General features: G+C 42.9%; 1 protein-coding gene across 1 annotated transcript in view; it reads right to left on the reverse strand.

Moving 5' to 3' along the window:
• LOC108576817 (glutamate receptor ionotropic, kainate 2-like) overlaps positions 1–22,087 on the reverse strand; it is a gene marked incomplete at its 5' end in the record, with an annotated part of 60,636 nt that overhangs the window by 37,249 nt on the left and 1,300 nt on the right. The window contains 2 exons of the mRNA XM_017939878.1: positions 814–966; positions 11,546–11,713. Coding sequence (XP_017795367.1) covers positions 814–966; positions 11,546–11,713 — 321 coding nt within the window. The remainder of the gene's footprint in view (positions 1–813; positions 967–11,545; positions 11,714–22,087) is intronic.

Raw genomic sequence — 22,087 nt, forward strand, 5'->3', positions numbered from 1 at the left:
GAAAAAATTGCTGCAGCTTCGAAAGCAGCAAGTTAACTCGATAACTTAATTCCCGCGTCCCACTGCAGGCACCCCTTTCTTTCCCTCTTCCAATTACGTCATAGGCTGTACGCTCCCATAGGAGCGTCGAGTTGGCGACGTCATCGTGACGCGAACATCGTTCCCTGATCGTTCTACTCGTTTTCAATTGGACCCTTTTCAACCATATCGCGATAGGATTAAGGCTCCGATGGAATTTTTCCACCGTTGTCGTGACATCGCGGGCAACCCGCTCTTTGAACACCGCGGACAATCGTGGGACGAACAAACGTGACAGGTTCTTCTCAGACGAACAATTGGAACGCGCCAAATAAGATTTCCGTACGCTCAATGCAAACTGACGTATTTTCAATTTAAGAGAAATTCTCTCGTTTTTTGCGCTTGAGTTTTCTAATACCGTTTCTTCATTTTCTAAGACTATTTGCTGGAAACTGTTAGACTTTAGTATTCTGTGATATTTGAAGATTTTAGTTGAAATTTGTGGAAAATTCTATAGTGACAGTTTCTTTTCTTCTCGAAAAAATGCAATTTTCACGTGAAATTTTTTAAACAATCGTCACGGTGCGGGATTATGGCAGACTATTTTCTTCCATCTTTAAAACAGTGGAATTCTGAGAAAACATTAATAATTTTAACGAATAGACTTTCAAAAAAATAAAAGCGAACTTCACACATTTCCGTCGAATTTTTCTTATTCCAAGGTAATCAAACAGCACCTCTAAAAAATCACACACGACCTTTCCCGACAACTTAATAATACCTCAGCTTACTCACAATTCTCATGTAGTTTATGAGGGAATATCCGTGCGGCCAGGTGTCCGTAGACTCGCAGGACAGTGGCTTGATGTCTATCTGCTGGGACGTGTCCAGATCGTGCAGCGCCTTCGCAAACAGGTGAACAGCGTCGTACATCAGCGACGTCTCAGTCTGGAATATCCAACAGGGGGAAACCAAACGTATCACTTTCATACCGATGCGCGAAAATTCCTCGAATACAGATTTCCGACAAATTTGAACAGCCTACCGAGTGTCGCGCAAATGAGATGAAATTCCCGCGAATCGATAGGAAAATCGTCGCTTACGAGAAGCAAAGGGTTCCTCGCTGAAAATTTCCCGATCGTAAATGGGAAAATCGTGCTGCCTGATCGAACGTGTCAAAGAAACGAGGTATCGTGCACGCGTTCGCGAATTCACGGCAAATTGACGCCTCTGTTCTCCGGGCATTTGTATTTCGCGAGTCGCGAGAGAAGCAGAAGAGGTGCAAAGGGTACCATTCTAGCGACGACGCGTCGTGACTGTGCGTTCTTCTGTTTAGGATAGCCAATATCCTTACAAGATTTTACGAGACGTCGTTCTAGAGCCGTTCACCAGCAAACCAGTCCTGTTCCGCGTGTGTGTGGCGCCGCGAGACTGCTCGTCATCTAGCTCAGGTGAGATTAAGCGATCTAATTAAGGTGCGCACTTCCAGATTTACGCGAATTCTTTTTTCTTGAAAATTTGACTTTTCTAAGAATGAAATTTTGAATTATTCAAGGGTGCGGTTGTAGCGAGCTGTCGGGTAAATTTTGCTGGGTTTAATCTTAATAATAAAGCAGTATTGTTTGCAAATTGTACTCGGTTTCGCAACTCCTTCGTTATTTCCACTTCGTTGGTAATTTACAGGTACGAAACTTGACAGCAGTCTGATTAATTACGTAGCTACCGATAAGTCTAAGTCCTGAAATTAAAACGTTAACGTTCAATCTTCGCCACAGCGATTTTCTGCAAATTGTGGCTTAATTCGCGGTGTTTCGTGGTTGATAAAATGACGCGACTATTCTTCCATTTTTTTTTTAAAGGAATTCTTCTGATATACCGAATGTAATACAATTCGCAATATCTTACCTTTATGCAGGTTAGGTTATTCTGCTCCACGTGTGCATGAAACAAACAGCATACATTATTCAATTATAAAAATGATTATTCTCGAACAATAAGGCAAAATGAGTGAAACACTGACGCAAGATACACAGCGTGCAATATATTCACCACTGTTATTACACTTTTTTTCAAAAGTCGAACCTTGAAATTGCAAAGTGGTAACGAAAATTTTTCCCCCCTTGGATGAAAAAAAAAAATGAAAAAATGTTTCTATTTTGGTCTATCGTGCAATTTTAGAACAGCAGCGTCAGAAATGTTGGCAGTTAGGTTGTTACCTTGTATACGTTCTAATTTCGCAATTACGTTGAAATTGCACGGTAAGTGCCAGCAAATAGATACTTATTTGCGTGAAAATCTTTCACGCAAAACTAGCCAACAGGTTTCGGTCGTTTTATTCGACGAAGTTTAAAGGGAAGAAAAAAAAAAGGAAAGAACATGTTCCATCGGTCTGAAACGATTATACATCGTTGCAAATAAACGGTTGTTGATATTTCTTCAATGGCCGTGCGATCGAAAATGAATTTATCCCTGGACGTGCACAGCCGCGAGGAAAACTGGACGAATGAAAACGTTGACGCGATGTGATGGGAAGTGATCATGAATCGAGGCGAGTAAGCACGCTTGACGTCGAATAACAGCCGTTTCCTACCTATACTTAGACTTGTCGATAACAACGTCCGCGTGCCAATTTATCTATAATTCAATGGATACATTGATCATTTGTCAGGAGCACGCGATCCTAATTAATTAGCGCGATTTTAAGTTCGCCCCGCGTTGCCGTTGGCAGCCTGGTGGTTAAATTGCGAAAATCGAAGCGTTCAGAAACGATGTCTCTATTGTGACAACTTTCCATAACGGTTCGTTGTTTCGATTCTCGCGTTCTCAATATCGACGAAGAACGTCGAAAATCGTTCGGGCAAATTAAGAAGAGATATATTCGAAAAGCGTGGTATTATTCCAAAAATACATAATACTTTTCCAACATTGAACATCACGGATGCCTTTGTAGCACTCTCGTATCGATACGATCGAGAAGGCGCGCCACGCTCGGCGATCGTAAAAGAAATTCGCGGAACAGTTCGAGGGCAAATTGAATTTTGCGAGGTACAATGTGCCCGATACGAGTGAATAGCAAAGGGGTCTCGCATCCGCCGCGGAAGCTTCTTTGAATCGGCCAATAAAAACGTACGACGAAATTTTTAACTCGACCGATTCTCGTCCTCCTGCTTGAAATAACGTACGCGTGGAAAGCTCGTGGAAAGCTTATTATCGATACAGGCGAATCTTACACCGCCGTGAAAAAAAGAAGCTCGAACTTATCGACGAAATACCCGGAATCTGCTATTCCGGTGCTCCGGCATTTTCTGATAAATTCCTAACGAGTACGCCGCTTATCTCGAGCCGTGTGCTTCTTCGTCGATTTCACTCTCTCGAAAGGGAAGATAAAGGAAGATTCACCGCGAGACATTTTGTCGGAGAGTGTTTCACGTGTGCAAAGAACCGTGTAGCTCTTTTTTCTTCTACTTTCAACTATCTAGCCGGTTGCTAAGCAAGGCCTTGCATCTTCTGGCCGCGTTACAAGATCTTTCCTCTTTCGACGCTCTCCTAAGATCGGTCACGTACCATCATTTACTCACATCCGCTCAATTTTCTCGCATCCATGTGCACGCGTATTTACATACTCGTCGCTGCTCGCCTAGCCGGCGACTCGCGCGGAATCGCTAATGCGCCTCGTAGTATCCTTCCCGTTGCTTGTTTCCATCTACCCCACCTAGGGCTGTACTTCTCCTTTTCCTTCGTCCACGATTTTCCCCTCGTTCGGTCCATCCCCCCGCGCGAACTTTTTTTGTTTCACGGCTAACGACTCTCTGCTATGTACCGGTGTAATTGAGCTGAATTATCGCGGACAATAAGCGCGATTTCGTTGTTCGTCGAAGAATCGGTGTTCCGTTCTTCCCTGCTTTCTTCCCAGCGAGAACGTTCCGATGCCTGCTTGCTTCGATCCGCTTCTGGGATTAGAGTGCCTTTTTGTGGATGAATTTTATCCACGGTACATGCAGCCATGGGCAGAACACCGAGATAGGACGTGCTCTCGTGAAAATAAATCGGGTTAATTGTACGAAAAGAGAATACAAATTTCTTCGGCAATGCACTCGTACTTTCTGTCTCGTTGTCACGGACTAAAACTCTCTCTCTCTCTCTCCACGGTTGGCGAACTTCTTCGAATGTTCAATGAATAAATCAGTTGAGTTATGAAGCTGCAGAAGTAAGTTCGCCCCGTGGACTTCTACTCGGCTATCTCTTTCGCGACTTTTTCACAGGTAGAACGTCGGATCCCTTGATCGTAATAATGGATGAACCGTCGACTGGAGCAAATTGTTTCATGCTTTCTCTCTCTCTCTCTCGTATTGCGATCGTACGCTAAGCGTTAATTAATCGTTATTATTGTAGTAGCCGTCGATTGGAGCAAATTGTTTCATGCTTTCTCTCTCTCTCTCTCTCGTATTGCGATCGTACGCTAAGCGTTAATTAATCGTTATTATTGTAGTATCTGATTCTCTCTGCCGCGACTGTGCTGGCTTCCTTGATCGAGCACTCTCTTTCTTTCTGTTCGACGAAGTTAATGTAGAATTAAATTGGAACGTCTGTTGTTAGAAGTTACGAACGTGTTCGAAGTTGGAGAAAAATTGTTCCGATTATCTAATATTCGTCTGTGTGTTTCCCATTAACTGCTACACCCTTTGATCGATCTGGACCAAATTTCGCATAGTTACTCCGTAGGTCTCCGTGGAAAATATAGGTCATCGTGGAACCTCGACACTCCACCCCGCTTCCCCTGATTTCATCCCCTTGGCAGTTTGTGATAATTACTTTGCCAAACTTGGTCCAGATCGCTCAAAGGGTTCAGGAGTTAATAGAGAACATACAGATGGACGTTCTAGTTTGTACACACAGAGACGAGATAGTTTCGATGTGTTATTGTTTCATTTTTACATTTCCACGAATGCTTAAGCAAGTTCTGTGTAATAAAATATCGAAAAAGTGAATCTAAACAATCATTACGAAATTATTAAGATTCTGAAACAAATTATTCAGTCTGGAACATAGTAGTATATTTTTATTTATATACGATATTAACTTTAGAGAAGAAACATAATTCAAATCACACAGTTCCTTCTGTACGAACGTAACAGGTATCCCAATATTTGTAAACGACAGTGTACATAGTACATCACATGTTACACGTCGTCCATAGTAAATATTTAGTTTCGTGTTGTGTCCCTTGCAAGTAATTTAACCCCTTGATGTGGTTGTATAACACTTATTAATAAGTTAAATAGGAATATATTTTTTAACAATAACTATATACACACGTAAAAAGAAATAATGATAATTTGATTGTCCCTCTCTAAATATATCTCGCAATAAATTTTCACGTACTCTCAGATATCAATAACAACGCGCTTCACCTGTTTTTACCCCCAGTTACCCTGTATGATCCGCTCGTTTACCAAATCTCGAGATCATACGATATACTCACTACATTCACGCCATCCCTCACATATTATTATTAAACCAATTCCACACTTGACTTATGATTCCTTTACTATTTTTTATGTAAAGGAAGAAGAACTACTGCTTAACAACATGATAAATCTCAGTCTTATAAATTGCACCTAAATTTACAATTAAAATTAATCTTTATTACTGATAAAATTATTTCTATCCCACCTTCGCCAGAATCTTACAAAGTAAGGGCTAAAACTTTCACACGAAAATGAATTTATTCCAACAGAAATATTAGGTCACCCCGTAAATTCGTGTCGAATTTCATAATTCAGATGAATATTTCCAACGAACCCTTAAATTTGACAAAACAAACAAACGTAAGCGTAATTTTTTTGGTAAGATCATTACATCGTCGCTGCAGTATTTCCTCAGATTTTCGTTAATTATCCTTCTTCCGTCGATGGAAGTACATATCCAAGAAAGCAAGTCTCGACAACGTAGAGCCTTTTACCCGAGCATCCTGTGCGTGTCGAGAATCGATTCCTCGTCACGATATCCACTCGATGGAAGGTTATCGTTCGCGAGCGGATAGAACCGCCGTGAAGATAGACGATTTACCCTTGGTGCAAAACGTTGTCTCTCCAGAAACGGCCGGGAAGGACCGAATTTAACGAAGTCGCCGACGAAAAGTGCATCCTCAAGTGCAGAGCATCTCCATCGGTGGCTGGCTTCCGCGGGGTCGTTTCCTCCGCGTTATGAACGGGTCAGGGATCAAACAAGCGTGCCTCCTTGGGGGGGAAAGAAATGAATGGAGGGTATAGGAAAGGTAGAAAGGCCGTAGGTAAAAAGATATAAAGCTCGGCAACCTTAGAATGCCCCGGGGTGCCTTCGAGGCGGCTCTCGAGCCTCCATTATTTAACTCCTACTCCTCTGCTCCTTGAAAACCCACCCTGCTGATCTCGTTCAATTGTTTGCGTTTTCATAGGTGAACCTGTGATCTTATTTTCCACGTTCCTGTCGGCTCCCTCGCGAGCCTCGGACTCTTGTCCAAAGGGCGAACCCTCGAGAGCAAAGTACGATACGCTGTGGAATATTTTCACCGTGGACGGGAGTAATTGTTCCCTGGCAATTCGTCGCACGTTCATCGAGAACCCCGCCGAGTCGATAGTTCGCGGAAGATTAAATTATGTATTAGAAAGTTCTTTGTAATTTTAAATTACCGGCTTGATTGCAGTTTCACGAAAGTTTCCAGCCTCTGCGGAGGGTAGTTTCGAGATACCTTCTCAGAAAGAAGCACTTTTCAATAGCTCGTTTAAAAATTGTTAAGCTACGTCTGAATTTCTTCTGCAAATTCTATTTTCATTCTTCGTCACCTTTTAGTGTAGTCGAACTTCTGGAGTTACTAAGACACGATCTTTTGTTTTCTTTTTTCTACTAGAAAGGAGAACGTGAAATTGCAAAAATTGGTGCATTTTTTGCTGTTTTTCCTGCTACTTGGAAATCTCAGAACGAGCGAGCTATTAGACTCGTTTATATCCCGACGTGGCTCTGGCAAAAAATTGCTATTAGTTGGCGCGGACATGCGAGAGGATCGATGCAATTTGGCGTTTTTAAGGGGACGAAAGCTGGCGTCGCATGCGGCAGATGTTGCTTCCCACGAGATGACCGAACGTCCAGATTCGCTGCTCAACTTTTCCGCGGTTGATGCCGTGCCAGATGCGTGCAATGATATAATCTGCCTTCGTGGTGCTCGCTGACGGAATGCTCGAAGAACTACCAATTAGGAGCGTAAGTTCAGTCGCAAACTTGTTTGGACTGCAGTCCGGCGTTTACGTTCAGGGTATGAATTTCAGTGGAATAAAAATCTCGTCCAGGAAGACGGAGAAGTGCGAGGATTCCTCGGGGAACTTTCTCGAGAAACATTCGAATTACGAAGATAACTCGAATTGGTATTTAGAGAAAAATTCGAGAATTCTTCCTTACAAAGTTGTTGTAGAAGCCTTCGAAGTGTTAATTAATTCTGGAACTTCGATCTTTTCTTTTCAAAAACGTAAACGATCTTCTGATTCGATGAGAAAAATGTATAAATTTCAACGAGTGTCATTTTCTTCGAATTATAATTATTTTTCACGGGCCTGGTATATTTCAGACAAATTTCCATCCTTCTACTTTTCAAGTTTCCGTTTTCCAATTTTATTTACCCTCTGTTACCGTCGTAAAGTCAAATTGCAGCTTTTCCTTCAACGAGAATGCATTTCGGAAAATTGCTCGCGGTGGCGAATTCTTGAAACAAAGTGTACACGAAATTGTCGAATTCGTCAGTTTGAGAATCCTGTCGACCGTTCTAGTAATTTCCATCGTTGCATTTCACCAGGCGGAGCGAGCAGAGAAAATACGGATACCTAATGGGAATACAAGTGCGTGTGCATCTGCGCGCACTGCATACGTGTACGTACACATGGCCGATCATATGCATACATACACTCGTATCACGTAATACGATGTCATTTCGTTAGTGGGTTTATATGCGGCAGAATGAGGAACACGTGGAGGAAGTAGGTAAATTGCATAGGCAATTTCCGTGACGAAATTTGCACAATCAATCGAATACCGCAGCGAAATTGGCTACGAATTCGGCTGACCCGCAGGAGCAGCAAAGGAAACTCAGGTGTTTTTGAAACATCTTTTCTATCGTATAAATGGTAAAACGCTACAATATGTTGCACCGAATTATTGATAAATTTTCTAAGATAGGAAAGATTAGAATAGAGATTTTTCAACCCTTTAACAGAACTGTAAGACACATAGCGGATTCGTGACAAATAGCGATACTTGGAAATTAGAGAATTTCAAGCGAGACGATAGGAAGTCGATAAAATTAAGTCGTAGAAGTCGAACAGAAGTGAGAGAAAATTTAAATAGGTACTGTAGAAGAGATACAAGATTTAAAGGAGACTTGTTACTTGCACAGAAGTCGGTAGTGAGAAATTCGAGCTTTGTAATTTGCTAGCCAAAGCTACTTATACATCGGATTCTTCCAGATCCACCGTTTTACTGAAAGAGGAAGTCGACTTATTTATGTGGTTTCCACGGGGCAGAAAGTTAAAAGCGACTTTGTTTCAGAACTCCGAGAGTCAAGACTCAGGTACGGGGTAAGAAGTCAAACAAGGGTCGTGGAAAAGGAGTTTCTGCGGTGCTTAAAACCTCTTGTGGCAGTACCCTATAGTGGGAAACAAATTTTCCATATTACCTCAGGTACAATTCGATAATTAAGCAAATTAAAGGCAAACAGACGAGAGTATTCACAATGCAAACTTCTTCCATTGTTCTGAAACCTTCCTTTTCTTGTTTGTAGGCATTTTGGGACGGTTTATGGCTTGGCCTGCGCCTCTTGGCGAGTGACAAACACCAGACCCGAGTACCCATCGGTTCGGCCCAGCGATAACTTTGCCATTCGACGGGAGTCGGTTCTTAGCTTCGGTAGTAGACGGACGCCGAAGAGTCCGAAATAAACTACTTTGCACGACATCTTGATTTGAGTAAAGTTCATTACACCACTTCCTACATGTTATACATTGCTGACCGACGTAGAATGTATACCGGGTGAGATACTTCATTTAATAAGTATTCAATAGGAAATCTTGGAAGGCTACACCGAAGTGAAGTAGATAAAACTTAACTGACTCAGACACTACACCATATTATGCGATACATCGCACGTTCCACTAACGTAAATATATACGCGATCCAATTTAACCCTTTGACTCAATGTCAATGTCCTGAGAATAATATCTCGTCCCTTTCTAACGTTCTTCTCAAAAGTCTCTCTCGAGCTAAACTGTTACCTATTTCATAAATAGGGTAAAATCTGCACGTGGAGTTCGATGTAGGAATGAGAGAGAGAGAGTGAGCATGTGGAAGCGAGAAAGAAAATATAAACAGCAGAGCGTGCATGCTGAGACAAAGGGCGGGAACGCGATAATCGGGAGTTCGTATCGAGACGTAGACGACGAACCTTTTAGACGAAGACGAGAAATGTCGAGACGCACTTTCAGTAGTCGTTTAGTGTATTTCTTCTCACCGTATTTTCTCTGTTTCAGTAAACCTGTTTATATCTCTCTTCCACATAATTTCACGATCACGCCTTTATTTACTTCTTCTCCTACGGTATTAACTAACTCCTCGTATCTCTCAAATCGCTCAAAGTTAAATCAACGAAGTTAGACAGTACACTATAAAAGGATATACAAGTAACACATACGATATAAAAAAATTGATAATTTACATGGTGCAATCATTTTTTAAGCAAAGGATAAATAACCCTACGTCAAAGTCCTGACAATAATATTTCATCCCTTTGCAACTTTCTCCCTAAAAGTCTCTCCCTCTGCCCGAGTTTCGTTCGAGACAAACTGTCGAAGGGTTAAACACCCGAATTACCCTATTTCATAAATCTTCCATAAACTACCATCTTGTATCTCTCCAAATTACTCAGACAAAATTAATCAACGAAACTGCACGCGAATAATATTTTCAATCTAAAAAAACTCCCCACGCACACTGTATAACATCGCTTCCACAGTCACCGCTTCATCCGACGGGGAAGCAAAGGTTGCAACCCGAACAATCCAACGCGATTTCAATATTAATCACCATTTCGCCCCCGCAATATCCGTATTCCTACAACATTCATCGCGTGCTGCGAGGAATTCAATTTCCCTCGGCGGCGTTCAACTTTCGAATAGGTAATACCCAATTATGTAATACGTTTCGCCGGCTTGGTGAGGTGCCGCGCGCGAACAAGCCGCGCGCAGGTAGCTTCCGTTGCATTTCCAGCGGAACACTTTGCCGTGGAGGAAGATCGATGTAGCTGTCAAGCTGGCTTGCACGAAGAATGTAAAATTAGAGTGTTATTACAGGGGGCATGGCGGTGGCGGTAAGCGGCTAGCGTGTTCCACTCGTGCGTCGCGGAACAATCTTCGCATTTGCATGCATACGGGCGGGTCTGATGAGTTCGAGCAGGCTCGTTCAACGGGAAAATTACATCGACACCGGAAGCATGTAACTGTTAAAATCCTTCGCGACGCGCGTTGCGACGTCGTGGCGCGAACGCGCGCTAATTAAGTTCGCACGCGTGCACGCTGAAATTTCTCTGTTCTTCCGCCGACGCTTCGCTCCGTGGAAACGCGCCGAAAGCAAACAGGCGAAATTTCGCGAATTTCGAGAGCGTTTCGCCGCTTTCGGAACGATCGTGAAACGTGGAGAGTGTTTTGATTAATAGCTTGGAGCTATTTGTGCGGTGTTGGTACACGTAGAAGTGTGGAAGAATGGTCCGGTTGTTGTTAAGCTCTTGTCGTGTAATAGCGAGTCAACAGATTACAGCGGAGGATTTGAACTGCGACGTTAGTTTTAATTTTATAAGACCGGGGATTATTAGACGTAACTAGGAGACGGTATTTTAGCTTTTCTCGTCTGACGCTGTATTGAAACAGCGAACGGCTGACGCTTACAGGATGTTTCGTGTGAAACAGGTCACCTACTTGTCTTCTTCAGATGTCACAATATTGAAAATGTTTCATGTATCGTTTTAGTAACTTTGAAACACGAATAACGCGTTACGGGGACATTTCTCTTAAATTTCGATTTCGTTGATATGTCACTTTACGCGGAAGTGTGCTTAGGTTGAGATTATTCTTGCACGCGTGATTAATATTTATATTTCAAATGCATTTGACAACGTTATAATTAAACGAGATACACGTTAAATTAATTGAAAGAAATATTTAAGGTAATGACGGGCCATACGTCAAACATCCTTGTGAATTCATTTATAAATATGAAATGTAGATTATTATTTCAATTAACGGTGAAGTATTTGGACGAACGAAAAGGGGAGATATTTTCGATGAATTTTACATTGATATCCGAAATCAATTTGCACACGGTATTGACTATCACACGTTTGAACATTGAAAATCGAGTAAAATGCTTTTCGGTATCGACGTACGTACGTATATATGTATATAACAGGTGATCTAATTAGCAGGTAATATTAAACGGTAATATTTCGTCCTACCTTGTTCGAGCTCTGTCCCATATCGAGTTCCCGATTATAACGCTTCTCGCCGTAGATCCAATCTTGCACGACCTTCTGAATTTCTGGCTTCTCGGGGTCCACTAATCGAAAGGCAGTGATATTGGTCCCGCCGTGCTTGAATTCCTCCAGATCGACGCTGTGCAGGTCCTGCAAGGTATTAAGTTCACTTTATGAATTTTTCGAATCGATACCCAGCGTTTTTGCACGCTGTCCGGCAGAGAATTTTATTGCTTCTAGGCTATAAACGTTTAATATCACCGGCCCGCCGACGTTTACCATGAATCGTCAGATTTATAGAACATCCTTCCCCCCGTTCCGAGCTTGCGAAAAAATTGTCACATCTCCGATACCTCGAATTATTGTCGTCTGGGTTCGAAGGCGGTCGAATATTCTCTGCTAGCAAATATTCTAACACTACAGGAGTAGGTTTTTTACGGTGTTACGAAGTTCGAAAATGTGGGAAATTTTATATTTGACGTTAAAACTAGATTTAGGGAGAGTGAAGAATTTATCTCTTCAAACTTGAAGTGAATAACAGGATCCCACAATTTGTGGGATTATTTATTAACCCTTTGAAGGTAAAGATGAACTCACAAATCACTTACAACGCAGTAAACTCGTACTTTTAAGCAATAAAAATAGTTGGCGTAATTATAAACTCATATATCGTACGATTTGGTTAAAGAAAAAAAATTGAAATAGCGATCTAGTTACGCGTTGCACCAGTACTAGTCTCGAAGACTTTATCAACTGAAAATCGCCATACGTTTTCAGAGATCATTCGAAAGAAGGCACCGAATGAATTTCTACACCGAATAATTCTTCCAACTTCATTCATCCCCCATTTCCAATCCCTTTCCAAAACAATTACCACATCTCCGCCAGGACCAGCTAATTTCAAACGAAATCACAAGGCGTCCATTAGAACGATCATAAGCTATCATCGTCCAGTACAAACCCCTGCACTACCATTCATGGACGATCGTCGCTTCAGAGACATCGCCGTTCAATTCAATCGGCTTCCTCGCATAGTTCAATCCGTAAACGCGTCTCCGGTCGCGCTTCCGAGGACAGATATTACTCGGCCGGACGCGGCGCGCGGCGGCTATCAGGCAGAAATTGAGATATCTCGGGTACAGAATGGAGCGAAGCAGCAGCTCCTCTACCGAGCTATCTACATCGTGGTGGCAGCCTGCGTGATTTAAAGTCGGCTGCCCTCAAAGCACAACTCCGCCGCCTCGTCTACCTTTTCGAATGCTCAAGCAGCCAGAGCCACCGGCCATTTATTATCCTTTGTCCTGCGTTCTGGTCAGGATAGATAAGTTTGCTTTGGTTCACGATCCGCTGTCCCCGCGAGTACTACGATCGACCAAAGCAGCCGATACACCCGACACCGTCGACGATCGATCTGCAACCGGTGATCGATCATCGCCTCGCCTCCGGACGTTTGTTCATTCTTTACGGGACGTTGCGTTATTGCCTCCAACTACGCGGCTCTACTATGCTACTCGAGTCGATAAAATTATGCGGATTTCGATGGTTTTCCGTCTGTTCGAGATACCGGCGAAAGAATTACAGTTTTACACTGTTTCGAGATATTTAGGCGGGCCGTATTATTTTTTGGGAAGTGAATGGTCGTTGTTATTTCTTTTACAATACTACTGTGTGCGATAGGTGTTGAAATGCAATTAAAGTGTGACAGATTTTTCTATTCCGTCATAATTCTTCCATATTTCTTCTCTATGATTTTGCAACATCGGCAAAATAAGCCACGATAAACTGAAATCACACGTAACTCGAAGCCAGTGGAATCTTCAGGCATTCACCAGCTTCCAGCAGCACACCTCACTGTTAGTATAACGATGCTTAACAGCGGTACACGATTCTCACCAGGCGACCATGACAAATTCATCCATTTACACCACACCAACACCTCTTAGCTTCGTATTCAACGAGACGTTCCCACAAATCACTCAGCCAGCCAAGATGATGCCGAGCGACCATCCGCGGAATAATTTCATTCCCCTCCCTTCGACCGCGATTTTAACGATCGAAAACGACCGGTTGGTAAGAAACTCGCATTAACGAGCCGACGAATCACCTGTCATCAGATTAAGCTCGGTCCATGAAACACTGATTTCTGGGACGCGGAGTTATGGCCGTTCGCAGACGGCCTCGCATTTCGGGGCCACAAATTTCGACGCGTCCGCCGAATTCTACGACGCGGACGTATTATCGCATCTCGCTGGTCATTACGGTTATTATGCCTGTTACGGTTATGATGATTGTTATCGCCGTTATAGTCCACGTTGCCATTAAAGCGTCTTATTACGAGCGTTTAGTAGGCGTGACGTTGCGCCACGAGCTCTGACTCCTTATTAACGTCCAGTTGTTTAGACCTGCCCTCGTGTTTTGCATCCTTCCATCCTGTATCTCTTTCCGTAATTCTCGTCGTCAAATTCCACGAACTCGAGTCAATTACAGTAGGCGTATCGTTCGTTTTTATCGATCGGTCAAAACGTACTTTTCCTCGAGCAGCCGCTCGATAGATCCTCACCGCGATCAACCGTGTTTGCTCGATTTCACGAAGAAGAAACCACCTCGATCGCGGCGTTTCTTTTCGTTCGCCAGTGTTATTCAGACGACCGTTATACCCGGCGCAATTGAATCGCTATGATTTTATCGGTAATAATACAGGCGCGTTTAATGGACGCGCGGCGTCAAAGCGCGATTACAGCTGCGTCGCACGAAAATTATTTACCCGGACGTCACAGCTTTTCGATTATTAATCCATTACACCTCTTATCAGATCGCTTTACGTTCCGTTCGTTTCACCGCGCTGGCATTTTCCTCCTCGCGAGCTTCTCCTCCGGGACAAATTCAACGATCGACGTGTAATATGAATTAAAACGCAGGAAGGAAGTGCGCGGCATTTTCTGGCGGGATTCTCGTGAATTTTTCACACAGCCGGAGTAAGAAATTCACGCTTCGAACAGACCTCGATAATAAACCGACGCGTTATTGCGAACGAAGAGCGCGTTACTTGATAAGAAAAATCACTCTCTCTCTCGTTGCTCGTCAAATTATGACCGTTTTAACATTATGGTGTGACAAATAATGAACATCTGATTCGGAGTAATTGTTCATTAATCAGCAGGTTAAACGGACATAAATTGCCGCGAAGCGGCGTCAACGTGATCGCTTCCAATTTCAGTACATCATCGTGAACTATCGATCGGTTTAATCTTGCTAATGAAAACAGTGCTCGATTTAATCGTCGGGAATTTACATTTGAAACAACTATCCCGCTAATTCAGCGAACAACCAATCCTTTCTATTTTTCTTCCCGCTCGTTCGTTTTCCACACAATTTTGTCGCTTCGAGCTTTATTCAAATTTGTCCCGGAAAATAAATACACACTCTCCGAAACCTATCCCTTTCCTTGGCAAGCTCCGGGGAAACGGTCGTTTCCCGCGGGCAAAGGGCAAATTACTTTTCAATCCACGTCGTACCTCGTCCGTCGATCCGGCGACGCGAGACGTCAGTTGGCAGGCTGGCAAGAAAACCGGGTGACAAACGAAAACGGGCGGAAAATTTTCGCGCGTCGCGTATGAAAAGTACACGGCGCCGGGGACGCGACTGCCACGGAGTGAACTGTCGATCGATAGCTATCGTTCCCCGTGATTTACGCCGTTCTCCACGCGTTCCACATACGTAATCCCCGCTTGTCTTGCGACAGGACATCCTCGCGGGTTAGATAAAAATGCCGCGTACACGCTTTGAATGCGGAACGCCGCGTTTCGCCGAGCAGTTCGCGCGCACGGAACGTTCCTCGAGACGTGACGCCACCGTCGAAAAAGGAGAACGCCTCCGGGAAAGTGGAAGACTTCTCGAGCGACGACGGAGCGAGAAGAACGGGTTTATGCATGTGGAGATTTTTATGGAGATTTTCATCCGTCACAGGTAACACGAGGATTGAGAGTGTGCGTTATATTCTGGTGGAACGATAGAAGTTGGTTTCTTCTGTGGTAGATTGTAATAGGAATGTAAATATGTGGGTTATTTAAATCGAGTGTTAGTTAACATGTGTTCTCGCTATTTTTTCGAAGAATTTTTTATTTACTTAGCAATCGTCGCGTCTGCGATGGATACAAAATTGAGGTCAATTTTTATTAGAGTACTCAAAGGGTTAAAAATACAGAACTTGGTCTATGAAAGCTATTGTTTGGTTAGAAAATGGAAATTGAGGGTTGCTTGATAAGATTAGAAAGCTAAACACGGAGAAAATTACTTTAACTTCAAGTGGAAATTTTTGTTCCGCCCAATCTATAGTCTGGATATTGCTTTTTCTCGATTTTCATTTGTCTCGGACAATATATTGTGAGATACGTGGTATGCATCTAGGAAATACGAAGGATGTCTGTAAGGGGATTGAAGAACTTCTGTTCAGGCATCCAATTCTTCCACAAAAAATACTAAAAAATAAACAGATAAGAAAAAAGTAATATATCAGCGGTCTACGTTAATATTTTGCAACGTAGTTTCTGTTTAAAGCTAAAAATTCCTTAACACACCACTCGAATAAACTGACCACAATTGAATACACATGGAAACGCAAAAATTGAAAGAAACAAGACAAAAAAATGAAGCCAACGCGAAACCAGGGAAATAATTCCATTTAATTGAGAATCTGGTCTCCTCGAAACACAACGATTCATTTGCTCATCCCGTTGGATGAAAACATTCGCGAGTCGAACCTCGTCGCTGAGAGCGGACTCGTTTGAAAAATGTGACGCTGCGCGGCGAGGACGCAAAAAAAAAAAAAAACACTAAAAATAAAGTCGCTTTAATAAATTTCGTAAATGGCGAACCGGCCGGAAGTTGTTTTCTGTCGTGAATTTTTTTGTCCGAATTAACGGCCGCGTAAATCTGCCCCCGTGGATTTTATTGGAGCGGCAAAAGCACCACGGCACTATGATAATAAAGATGCTGTACGGTAATAAAGAGTAATTAAATTTCTTCTTTTTTTTCCACCCCCACCGCGCCGAGTTCCTCGTCGAGAATGTTTTACACCGATGAGGGGCGTGCGGAGCGCCGAAACAACGGAAGAGCCGCCGGTTGAAGTGGAAAATAGAAACTGAAAAGGCTGCTAATGGAGGAGGGAATTTTCGGGGAACGAAGTGTTCCCTAATTGAAGAGCAGCGTATCGAAACAACGCGGTCGCCACTCGTTGTTTTTTTCACGTTGGTCCAACTCGAGTCGTTTAATGTTGAAGCTCCGGTCTGAAAAAGTTTTTCCCCGTTTCCAATTCATCACTCGATTAAATTGAAGTTAACAAAACAATCAACCGGCGAGAATCTATACGTTCTTCGATTTCATGAAAATTTATAACGAAACAAACAACCCTTTTGTTCCCCCTCTTCGCTCAAGTTGGCGACATTTAATAGCCGCGCTGCGCCGCGCCTTTCATAGACCGCGTCGATTCAATTAAGCATCCAAACAATTAGAATTCCATTAATTCCGTTTGTCGTTAAGCGAGCAGCTATTTTGAACGTTCCTTCGAGAGAGAGAGAAAGAAAGATCAGCCTGATGGATGAAGCGAGGTGTGATCGAACGGTCGAGGATCAGTTGAGCGATGTAAATGGAAATAAATAGCTTCCAGACACGTTGTCCTCTCTGTGTAAACAATATTCTATTCGTGCTACTTTAAGGTACTCCTGAAATTGCGCAATACTTCTTCTAATTAATTCCTTTGCGAGTCAGCCCTGCCATATCGCGCTGGATTTTTCATAAGTTTTAAATTACCACCACTTCCCTAACTCCCTGCTCGTTCAACGTCCAAGAACGATCCTTAAATAACATAATATGCCCTCGGAGCAATTAACACCGGCCTCTTTTTATATCCTTCTGACAACGATTTAACTTATTCCAAACAACCACGAGTATCATGCACGTAATATTGCTCTCGTTATCAGTATCGAGATGATATCGTCTGAAATACAGAAAGTCCGACCACTTGGAGAACCTGTTATTCGTTGGCAAACGTTTGACAATTTCCTTGTTTGCGAAAGAGATTCAGTTTTAATACGGTTCGTTGGAAGAACCAGCGGGGAAAGTGAACTGGACGAGTTTATCAACAACGGTAGTTTAATTAAACGTTTCGCAATAACGAAACCTCCTATCTTATAGAAACACCGCGGCACAGTCTATCGTACGTGTTTGTTAGCTTTTTACCGGATAGATTACAGCGGTGTTGATCAATTTTCATGAAAATTGAAGCTATAGAAGCGTGGGAACCGCATGTCGTACCGACAAAGGTAACCTACTCGATCAATCAACGCATCGTGCAATTATTTCCCTTCTGTCAGCCATTTATTGGCCGCCGGTACAATGGCTGCTGGCACGTGTAGCCTGGCATCGGAACAACGCGACACCGTTGTTCTCCTTCGAAAATTCTCGCGGACAACATCGACGCTAACGATTCTGCGAAGAAGAAAGAAAAAGAAGAAATTGTAACGTCTTACAAGGCTGATCGAGGTTCACGATCAAGTACCGTGAAATTACGAAACATGAAATATCAGGCTTTATAAATTGCAAATTATACTCTTAAATAACATCACGGGACACGTTGAATTATTACACGCGAGATCGTTATCAGCCGTATCACTGTCGAGCAGGACGTGCTATCGCTCGAACAAGATCGACTGGTTGCGTTTCTGATGCCGCGATAAACGCGCGATCACGTCGCGACTGGTGAACGAGCGACGTCGGGAAACAGGACGGTTCAAAATCGATGGCCGGAAGGGTTTGTTGCTCGCGAGAGACGCGAGAAACGACAAATCGTCATCCCTGTTCGCGGAGACGAGAAGAACTCTCTCTCTCTCTCTCTGTTTGGAACACGAGAGGAGCAGCAACCGAACGCCACTCGAAGAAGAATGCTCAGCCTCGACCTCGAGTCTGTACAAATACCGTCTCTAATTTACATTTTAATGGATCTAAATTGAAATCTGCTAGACACGACCGAGATAAATTGTGCCGGGGTTACACAGGCTATTTACTTTTTATCACTTATTGCTGACTGGCGAGCCGCGTGGCCGCTCGTACACCGAGTAAATTGCGAATTGCTAATTATCCCGGAGATTGTTTCGAGAATGGACCGACGAAAGGTAGCGGTTATTCTGGAAATTTTCTGTTTCGCTCAATGTTAAATTGTCGGTGGTCATTATGATCGTTAATTTCAACTTTCTGTGATCCGTTGTATTTTCTTACGGTTGTAGTTCTGTTTAATTTCTTTTCTCTTTTTAGAGGAATGGACTGAGAGGATCTTACGCTGTAAGGTCGTTTGACGTGCATCAGTGTTTGAAAAGTTTTGACAGCGTTCTAGCGGTATATCAAATCCTGTTACACAATAAGCTTCGAAAAGTTTTAGGGGATAGTGAGTGTCTTACGAGCTCGTACGTCTATGGGATTCGAGAAATTCGGAAGCTTATAATTTCAATCTTTAACCAAAGTGTTTCAAAATCTTCAAGCACTACTGACCAAAATCAGGAATAAAGAATTTGAAAAAAGCTATCCTTAAATTTCCGTATATCTGCAGAAATTCGAAGAACGACAAGGAGATAAAGCAAGAAAGTTCGAATGAAATACCGCCGAGGATACGGACTACACAGCGCGAATTTTCTGGCGTAAAAGAGAATCTTCCCAGCGCCCGTTTATGTCTGTCGCTGAAGTCGATGTCACTTGCAATTAGCTCTTCTTAAAACTACCGGCGACGAGATAAATTAAACGAGCAAGATATTTGCGCGACGTTAATTGCAATTAAAACCATAAAACTGGCGACAAGTACGGGTAAACATAACTTTTCGATTCATACGGCCCGTCGAGGCGCGTCGGCTTATGTACATCACGATTACTCAACCGGGTCAGCGATGCTTCGAAGGAGCCCGACTAACCGTGGACAACGATAAATTGCTAATTACTCCGAGACAGCTCTTACCGTCAACTACAGCGAAAGTATAGGAGATCTCTTCTCGCCCGGTTCAACGTTTTTCACGGAGATTGCATTCGAGTAAGCAAGCGGGATATTTATCGAGATAAACAAATTGCAAATCGTTCTTTTTTTTCTCAAACCACCCTCTCGTACTTACGCCTCAATGCCGTGCATAAGATTCACTTGAAAACAAACAAGAAACGTCCGTATCGGACGTTTTAAATAATCCCAAGAATTTTCTCGCAACAAAAAAAAAAAAACATACTAGACTAATTATACCCGTCCTACTTGCAATTAAATCTTCCTTAATTAGAATACTCTGAAACGCCCAGTACACCCTCGAGGTTATCATATTAGCTAGGATTGCGCTCGCAACAACCTCATTTCTACGATTCTTTTTTTTTTGCAACTTGTTTACTACGAAACAGAGAGCGTACACCGTAGACGTAGGTACCAGGAATCATTTCACATGCACGCCGCATAAACAAGATATCCGTCTTCATTTAGCGTAACGCAAGGAACAATGTTATTTATGGCCTGACCTGATAAATGCGCTCAACGAAGAAGAATACAGCCTAAGGGCGAACGAAATTTTCCAATTACAACGAGCAATCCGAGAGAACGACCGCCGCCGCCGTTCCTTGGAACAGATATCCGAGAATAATTCCTCGACAGAGGAACAGAGAGCCAACCGACTCTTTTATCCCTCATTTCTGATCGCGCCGTGAATCATTTTCTAGACGCATCCACCGAATAATTGCGAGGCACGGCCGTGGACGGTGGGGAACTACAAATTGCCCCTGTATTACGAGTAATTTATAATTACAAGGCCCGGCGAACAATCTGCGCCGCTGTTTTTCGCCGGGGCAACCTGTTATTTCGTGCTCGACTAAATAGTCCTAGGAAAAGGAAATAGTTGCTGAAACTAACGGCGCGGCGGCGTACACGTTCTCTACTCTGTTTCTTGTACGACGAAAAGTACGAATATTCGAATACGATCGTATCGATCATCCACTTCAGTTCCCCCTTGATTTAACGACATTTTATGCTAGTTGAACAGGTATGGGATACAATTAGGTAAGCGGGACAAGCCTTTGGAGTCGTTTAAAAGCGATAATAACACTAGTTCAATTATGTCGGTGTTGCTGTTACCGGGGAAAGGGACGTAGTAAATGTTAAATATAAGTTGGATGGAAAATTAGGTAGGACAACGTCGTATCCGAGGTATCGATGAGTTTCGTTAGGTTTCTTGATAACTTGTTGATCGTATTTTTGCGTGGATTTGTTGATCATTTTTGCGCTCGTTGAACGGGTAACATGTTCCAGCGGTAATTACAGAAGATAAAGTAATTCAGCAATCTTGGCGAACGTTCGTTTTTTTTTCCTGCCGTTGGACAACTCTGTGCAATCTTCCATTTGTCATGCTACTCTTAATGCATCAACTTATTAGCAATAGGAAGATGTTAGTACTTGGCTCTAGGTGATTGAGATATAGAGAAGTTACTCTTTTTCGTGGAATATCGTAATCTATCGCGAGTACTTCCACTTTGATCACCTCTCCCTCGATTATTCTAATCATCCGAGATGAATGGTTCGAGAAAAATGAAATACTCTATCACGATTCTGCTACTTTTTTGCTGGGTTTCTTTCAAGCTTTGCGAAAAGTATCCTGAAAGATTTGTCCGACCGTTCACATATTGTCAAGTCTATTGATATTTTATTTACAGTTGACATTTACGATTCTATGTTTTTCATTTTTTTCCTTTTCCACACATTCTTCTTAACTAAATGAATTTTTGCAACTATTGCCGATGTTCGTACAATTTCGCCCGGCGAAATGAATAAATTCATAAGTCTCGCGTCGATTTTCCCGCGCCGAGGACCAAGTAAACCAACAACTGTGCAATTTTTACAGGAAAAAATGTGAATGCAAGTTTGATCGACGCGAAAAGGGGTAAAATTTTTACGATGCAGCACAGAGAGTTTCATCGGCGTAAACTAGGTGAAAAATAGGAATCCCGCGACACGATATGTCGATTCGATGCATCCATCTCCGGAGAAGTTTATTCCCCTGTCCCTGGCCTTCTGTTGCGTGTCAGCGGGAAGAAAAGTTGAAAAAGAAAGAATATCGAGAGACGATCGGCGATATTGCAGCGATCGCGCCTCCAGCCATTCTGGAACAACACGTACGACGATTTCGTCCTATCCTCCCACCTCTCGCGTGCACCTACAATCCCGGAATCACAGAAATCCGTGCAGACTGTTGGAACTCGCAGGATATTCTCTCTGCGCGTGCAACTACAAAGAAGTGGCTGGTCCCTAACGTACGTTAATGCGGGAACGTGATCGAGGAAATCGAAGAAGGAACGAGGAACCGTGTAAACGTATATACACACACATAGATCGGTGTATCTTTTGGTACCATAAAAGCTTGAATCGATGTTGTTTCAAGAGGTTCTTCAACAGTAGGCGCTGTTCTGTTTGTCGGAAAAGCGAGAAATCAATGGGGAGGCGTTGTGATTTTTTGTCAC

This window comes from Habropoda laboriosa, unplaced genomic scaffold, assembly GCF_001263275.1.
Source record: "Habropoda laboriosa isolate 0110345459 unplaced genomic scaffold, ASM126327v1 scaffold556, whole genome shotgun sequence".
Taxonomy (NCBI): domain Eukaryota; kingdom Metazoa; phylum Arthropoda; class Insecta; order Hymenoptera; family Apidae; genus Habropoda; species Habropoda laboriosa.